This window comes from Acomys russatus, chromosome 30 (assembly GCF_903995435.1).
Source record: "Acomys russatus chromosome 30, mAcoRus1.1, whole genome shotgun sequence".
Taxonomy (NCBI): domain Eukaryota; kingdom Metazoa; phylum Chordata; class Mammalia; order Rodentia; family Muridae; genus Acomys; species Acomys russatus.
This window is the reverse complement of record NC_067166.1, coordinates 40,851,977-40,859,289: the sequence shown is the minus strand read 5'-3', so window position 1 is coordinate 40,859,289 and position 7,313 is coordinate 40,851,977. Positions and strand designations below refer to the sequence as shown.

Here is a 7,313-nt window from a genome sequence, read left to right as displayed (position 1 = left end):
GAGAATACTGATGTTTTTATTTGATTTATTATATTGTTCCCTTACATATTTTAGTTTGATTATTTAACAACATTTTGTATCTTCCCTGCCTTCTTGTTTCAATTCTTCACTCAGTGTTTTTTGTATCCAAGTTTTCAAGATCTCATTGTATGCTCCCAGATGTGATTTGTGTTCTTGATTCTTTGGGAACTCTCTTATAATTTTTATTTTCCATTACATAATTTAAATTTTATTTCATGGCTATCTTAAAATGGTTCAATATAGCATGTTATCTTCACCAAAAGCCAATTAAAAATGAACTGAATCCCAAGGAATTGATGATCCACTGCACACTGCCATACCAGCTACAGGCTCTGGAAGGGGGAAAAAAAACATTTCATTTTGGAGAATATTAGATAACATGTAAAAGTTGTAAATATTGTACAGAAAATCCCCGTGTGTCCCTCACTTGGTTTGAGTCTCTCAGGGAAAATGTTTCACAGTGGGGACCAAGCAGCCAGCGCTAAAGCAGTTTGGTCAGACTTTGCAAGTGGCCTTGATTTTCTTTGAGTTGCCACTTGTTTGCTTGTTTGCTTTAATTTGGTTTTTCAAGACAGAGTTTCTCTGTGTGTGCAGCCTTGACTATCCTGGACTTGCTTTGTAGACCAGGCTGTAGGTGGGGGAGGCTGGCAGGTGTTTTACAAAACTCTCAGTTGTATCGTGTGCTTCTCCCGAGCCTTGAGTGGGCCCGCGTAAAAGGTGAGGTGCCTTCCACATCAGTCCCGGGTGCATGACATGCTGTGGCAACTCCAGTGATGCTGACTTTAGTAACGTGACCAGGGTCATATGTGCTAGGTTTTTCCACTCTCAGTTTTCTGTTTCTCACGCCATATATTGCATTCTTTAAGAATGACTCACTGAGTCTAGCCAGGCTGCATCTGTGACTTATGTGATGTCTGATTTACAACTCGTGGGAGGCCTGAAAGATACAGATGTAATGTTCCGAAGGTCCTTCGTTGTCTGGCACACAGGGAAACCCTGTCTTGGAAAACAAACAAAGGAAAGGCAAACTTTACAAATAAAAGCAATGTTTCTGTCTGAGGACCTATCTCAATGCTGAGAGAGGTTAGCTGGCTTTCTTGAACCACACTCCCACCTCCCACCTCCACATTACCAAGCACCTGGAAAAACCAAAAGCAGAAATCTAAAAATAACATTTTCTTGCTGGGCTAGGTGGCTGGGTGTGATTCTCAGCTGAGGCGCTGAGACAGGAGGATCACGAGTTCTAGGCTATCCTGAGCTACATAAGACTTTGTCTCCAAAAAAAAAAAAAAAAAAAAAAAAAAAAAAAAAAAAGAACAAAAGCAAGAGAGACTAAAGTATAGTCCCTTTCAGAAAGAAAAATAGTAAATTATATTGAGTTTGCTTGGAGTGATGGAATGAAAGAGGAAAGACTTGACTTGCCTCCATGGTCATTTTCCCTGTGAGTTCTCTGGGAGTTTCCAAAGCTCAAGGACATGATTCCTATCAGCCAGTGACTTTATGACTTTGCACAGGCTTGAGTTATTTTGGAAGGGGGAACCTCAACTGAGAAAACGTCCCCCACTAGACTGGCCTGTGCTGCACTGGACCGGCTGTAGGCTAGCCTGTGCTGCACTAGACTGGCTGTGGGCAAGCATGTGCTGCATTTTCTTGGTTGATGATTGCTATGGAAGAGCTTGCCTCACTGTGGGCTGTGCCATTCCTTAGCTGGTAGTTCTGAGTGCACGCCAGTGGGCAGCACCCCTCCATGGCCTCTGCATCAGCTCCTGCCACAAGTTAGTTCCTGCCATGACTTCCCTCAATTGGAGTGTGGCCTGAGAGTTGTAAGAGTTGTAAGTGTTGTATTGTCAAGGTGTCTTATCGCAGCAGTAGGGACCCTAAGACAGGCGTGCTGTGGAGAGAGTTCATCTTCCCAGCCTCCCAGGCAAACGATTTTCCCAGATGTATTTCCCTGTCAGCCACTCCTTTGTGGAGACAGATTGTTCTGGGAATCCGCCACAATGGGAGGTGGGGTTCTTAGTTGGCCCAGATCTGTGGTGGGAGGGTTAAAGTGGGGAACACCGGGAGAAATGTGCCTGGGTGTCAGTTACCTGGGCCAAATGGTTTAGGAATCACATAAACCTTTGCCCTGCCGACTACATGGCCGACGCTGAGCTTGCTGTGACCTGCTCCTGAGATGTTCCCACTTGTTACGACAGTGGCTGTGCACTCAGTGGGAGACCAAGGCCATTGTTGGAGAATGAGGCTGACTAATTCGGCCCTTCTTCCTTGTTTTCCAGGAGGGACCATTGGGGGCCTGTTAGGTGCCTGGATGACGAGGGGACAGTTCAAGGTGGTTCCTCAAATCTTAATGGAACTGCCCCCTGCTAAAAAGCAGAAACTCATTGAAGAAGCCACTTCCATCATCAGCAACTTGAAGTGGACAGACGCTGTGCAGCTGATCGATCAGGTCATGAGGGACCAGGCCATGCGGCAGAAGCTTTTGGCCATGCTAACAACCTACATTCCCATGATTCTGTAGGCTGAGATCCGCTATTTTGACTAGGCCGCTCCCCCTGGGGAATGGGGCACTCATTTTTAGATGATTCTATGGCTCTCAGAAGGCGACCAGGAAATGGGGGGAGACTGACACGTACCTGAGAGACACCTGCATATTCCCAGCCTTATAATTCACTCTGCTGGACTGTCCTGTGGCAGAGGCCTTGGCCATGCTGTTTGTGCTATGGGAAGGTACAGGCATCCCTGCTGTTGGCATTCACAGACAGCTCAGGACTCCTGATCCTGTGGTTCTAAAAGAAGTTCTTGTGTGGCTGGCTGGCTGTACTGGCCTCTCCTCCTCCTGTGAAGAGTACCTTCACGTGCCTGTCCAAGGATTGGATCCTCCTAGGCACTGGGGTCTGGGGGTTCAGAGCCAGCTCTTGTCAGAATCATACTTACCCTCTGAGTGTAACCCTTCTTTGCCCAGGGGCTTCCAAGTGGTCTTGCAATTGAGTGAAGCCACAGATGCCAGGCAGTTTCTATACTCTGCCACTGGTTACACCCCCAGGGGCTCTTGAGTAATTTTGGTTAAACCTGGGTCTTCTGCCTCCTTATGGAAAATCATGCCACTTCTTCGTCTTTTATTTTTGTTGTCAATTCCAGACCCTTTTTGCTCCCTATACTTTTGTAGCCTATGTTAATCTCACTTTGAATGATTAAATTTGATTAATGATATCTTGTGTGCTAGATACTTTCATGAGGATATTAAAAATGTATTAAATGAAGGTGAAATTTTTCTTTAAAAAAAAAACTTAGAAAAAGTCTGGGGTGTCATGTCCCAGCCTGCGGAAAAAAATCAAATCTGGCCTCACCTGAAAGAGGGAGTGGGGATTGAAAGTAGGATACAGAGACGCGAGAAATAACGAATAAAGTCAAGAAATTTTGGTCAAGGTTTACTTTAATGCCCTACTAGTAAAAATATAGAGAGAACAAGGTCAATAGGATCTATTCTAATCTCACTCACCCTAGCCCCCAGGCAAGAATACAATAGCCTGAATCGCTCCCTGTAGAACTTCCTTGTTCTCTGAGTAGTTTCCTGTAAGAACTTCCTTGATCCTCTGGGTGGTTCCAAGTTGGGATTTCCCTACTTCTTTCAAAGATAAATAGTTCAAGAATAGCCTAGGACAAGGGACCTCCTGAGGTAAATGTCAGGAACTCAAAGGTCACAGCATACAGCCTAAGCACAGTATTTCTGGCATGGCAGAATTTGGCATGGGTTCCCACACTAGGGAAATATAAAAGTCAGCCTACCCAGTCCTCCCTTAAGGACCCCTATTAAGGACAAAGGCTGTAAATCTCCTCTGCCTGAAGAGTCCCCTCCCAGACCTGGACTCTAGTTGAGGAATTAGGTAAGGCTGCTGCCACTCTTCTTTGTCTGTCTCTCTGTCTCTCCACGTTTCTTTAGTTTCGCTTTAAAGCTCGAGCATTTGAATTAGTCACATTGTCAAGGCTGCTCGTTGCCTGTGCCAGGAGATCTTATACCTCCTGAAGGGGAGGCTGGAAGACACTCCTGACCTCCAGGAGGGGGAGTCAATCCCCCTCCACGTGGGAAGCACTCTTGGCCCACCTGATCACCTGGTCTGATCGTTCACTTGCTTCTGGTTTTGGTGCAGTCCAGATTATTATGCCTTTTTGGCACTGTTTTCTGTTTTTGTTTATTTGTGTCTATTTGTATGGACTTTCTCGCTATGAGACAGAAAGAATCAACAGCCTTGACTGTTGTCTTAGACCACTGGATGGACGGACGGACTGGGGCACATAACTTGTCCCTCATAGTGAAAAAAAGACAAACCTATTATGTTTTGTCCTTGTCTGCTGTTTAAATGTTGTTTTATATATTATATTCTGTTGGAGAAAAAAGAACAAAATTTCATCTGCTGGCCGTTAGTTCTAACTCATTTCAATGATTCTCAAAAAACAACAACAACAAAAACTGATAAACTAGCTCTGTCTGTTAATGCTCAGCTGGTGCTCTGGAGAGGTCCAGGGTAGGGTCTCTGGTGCAGGATGCAGATGCTCTTCCAGTTTGCTTCACCTCTTGGATGGCCAGAGCTGATGGCTCAAGCAACCGATCAGAATTGGAAAAAAAAAAAAAAAAAAGGAAAGGGAAAAAGAACTCAAGGCTGCTTCTCTAGGGACTGGCTGTACTGAGGCCAAGGAGAACTTAAACTGGCCACATTTTTCCTATGGCTGAGGCTGTTAAAAGCGGCTTCTGGCTGGAAACTGCATGAGGGTCGTAAAAGCAGGCTCTTTGATCTGTAGACAGGCCTCTTTACTAAGATCTCCAATAAGTTGGTATAAACTTAGGCTTATTAGCCATAAAAGGCTGATGGCCCTGAGTCTGCTAACTTTTTTGCGAATCTACAGAGAAATAATCAGTAAGAAAGAGATAAAAAATAAACCACTCACACACATACATTCAAGAGAAGAGGATCAGGAGAAAAGGTGGATGAAGTCAGGCCATCTTAACTTCAACTTAAGTTAAGCTGCTCAACTCTCCCCACCGCGTTTGCTGTGGAGGACCATACTTGTACTTCTGAGAAAAGGAAATTACCTCATAGTCAAAAGAGTACAATTAATCACAAAAACAGATGAATTCTAAAATATAACAGGTTATATATTTTAAATCTAAACATCTCTGATCTATGTATCCGCTACATAAGTTCATGGTAAGTTCAGAATGGCAAAGGTTGGTAGGGTCTAAGGTTAATAGCGTCTGAAACTTACAAGAGTATACAACTCATCAATTAGGATGGACCTGACTATACACTATGAAGCTATCTCTTAGAAACTGGCAGGAAGGCCAGGGCTGCCTGAACTCCTAATGATGTGCTCTAAACTCCAGCCAGCCCAAATCCCTTAAACATGGTAAGTGCAACGTTACTGCCCACAACAGAAAAAAATAGATGGCTAAAAAATGAGAGCTAATATGATGGGTCTTTCCAGAAACTGGGTGGTAAGCAATGATCACATAAAGCCACTGGTAAGGTCTTTTTCAGTCCTAGTCACTCCTTGGACTCCTTGATGATGGACTCTGAATAACTTTCACTATAGAGGCTGTGCATTTTCTTTTTCTTTCTTTCTTTTTTTTTTTTTTTTTTTTTTTTGGTTTTTCGAGACAGGGTTTCTCTGTGTAGCCTTGGCCATCCTGGACTCACTTTGTAGACCAGGCTGGCCTCAAACTCACAGCAATCCGCCTGCCTCTGCCTCCCGAGTGCTGGGATTAAAGGCATGCGCCACCATGCCCGGCGAGGCTGTGCATTTTCAACAGGGGCTTGTGTGCAGAAGCATCCTAGACAGGATACAAACTCGAATACTCCTGGTTTCTCTATTATCTTTCATAGGTTCTGTCTTTAAGCATTTAACATTTAGGTGTAAGATCCTTTTAAATTATGCTATAAAATAAAGTTAAAAAAATGTTTTGTCAGTTTTACTACATGTTTGTTTCTTATTGAGATTTAAAGGTATTAAAACTGCATCTCCAGTATATATCTGTGAACTTTTATCTAAAGATTAATGATTTGCTTATTAAATATAATGTTACAAAAAGCTATGAGTTATATAAAAAAAAGTGGCCCAGATAAAACACATTAACAAGTATTTTAGATTGTGAATAAAAGGTAACTTAATAAAAATCATTAAAAACAAATGACATGGTATTGGGGCAGGATCCCATACCTGCCCCACTATAAAAAGTAGTTAAATTAATTAATATCTGCTGTGCCCCAGATACAAAAGGGAAGACTTGTACCCTGTCAAAGGATCTCCCAGGAATGCACTTACCCATGTCTTATTCATTCTAAACTTCCTGAACCTAGATGTCAAAGGAAAATCAGTGGTAAATAGCTTATGGCACCCCACTACAAAAGATCATTATGCCACTGTTTTATGAAAAGATCCATAGACCTACAAATGGTCAAGACACGACCCAGTGCTTATCTGGGGTCAAGAATCAGTTTGTGTGTTTGACACCAAAACAGACATGGCCAGGTGGCTGCCAGAAAGACTTATGAAACCGCTGGACGATTTTTAACAAACAATGCAGTGAGGATGAAACTCACTGAGATACGTCAATTCTGTTTACTTCACAGAGATGTTGAGAAAAAAGACCATCCTTATCTGCTGGATCACGGCTGGAGTCCTCTTCCCGATGACCTTTTGTGGTTTTGGAGATCCTCAAGAGGCTATAGAAATCATCCGGAAGATGCAAGGAAAGCCTTCTGAATGTCTGGGAGAAAAAGTGCTGTTTCCGTGCTAGCAAGTCTGGGATTGTTCTAGATAAGATTAAAAGGCTACAAGAAGACCTGGAAAAGTGGCAAAAAGAACTCTTCAATAATCCCCTTTGGAGTGGGCTCCAGGGGTTCCTCCCATATCTTCTCCCTATTTTAGGCCCCTTCCTTGGCTTACTAATACTACTATCACTAGGATCCTTTCTCTTTAACAAACTCATGGCCTTTGTCAAATAGCAAGTGGATGTCATCCAGGCCAAGCCCATACAGGTCCATTATCACAGGCTGGAGCTTGTAGACCAATTCTATTCAGATGAATAGCAGGCCATACCTCAGGGGACCCCACCTAGGACAGGGCCAGGGGTCAAAAGACTACCCTTGGACCCAATGGCAGGCTATGGAGGGCACCAGGAGATTCGGAGCTAATGATGGGATTGTGCATAATCGGGACTGTATCCAACCTAAGACAGAGATGTCAACCAATTTTCAAAAACATCAAGTTGTTGGCTTCTTGATGACGGGTAA

At 43.5% G+C, this 7,313-nt stretch overlaps 1 protein-coding gene across 1 annotated transcript; it reads left to right on the top strand.

The window, feature by feature from the left end:
- The first annotated feature begins 2,332 nt into the window (after positions 1-2,332).
- Positions 2,333-2,542, top strand: LOC127212281 (protein C19orf12 homolog). Its single transcript, XM_051172354.1, has one exon. The coding sequence runs from the start codon at positions 2,333-2,335 to the stop codon at positions 2,540-2,542; it is 210 nt and encodes a 69-aa protein (XP_051028311.1).
- Positions 2,543-7,313: the final 4,771 nt, after the last annotated feature.

What these genes read in the sequence shown, in the direction of transcription:
- LOC127212281 (XM_051172354.1), top strand. Translation starts at nt 2,333, where the DNA reads ATGACGAGGGGACAGTTCAAGGTGGTTCCTCAAATCTTAATGGAACTG.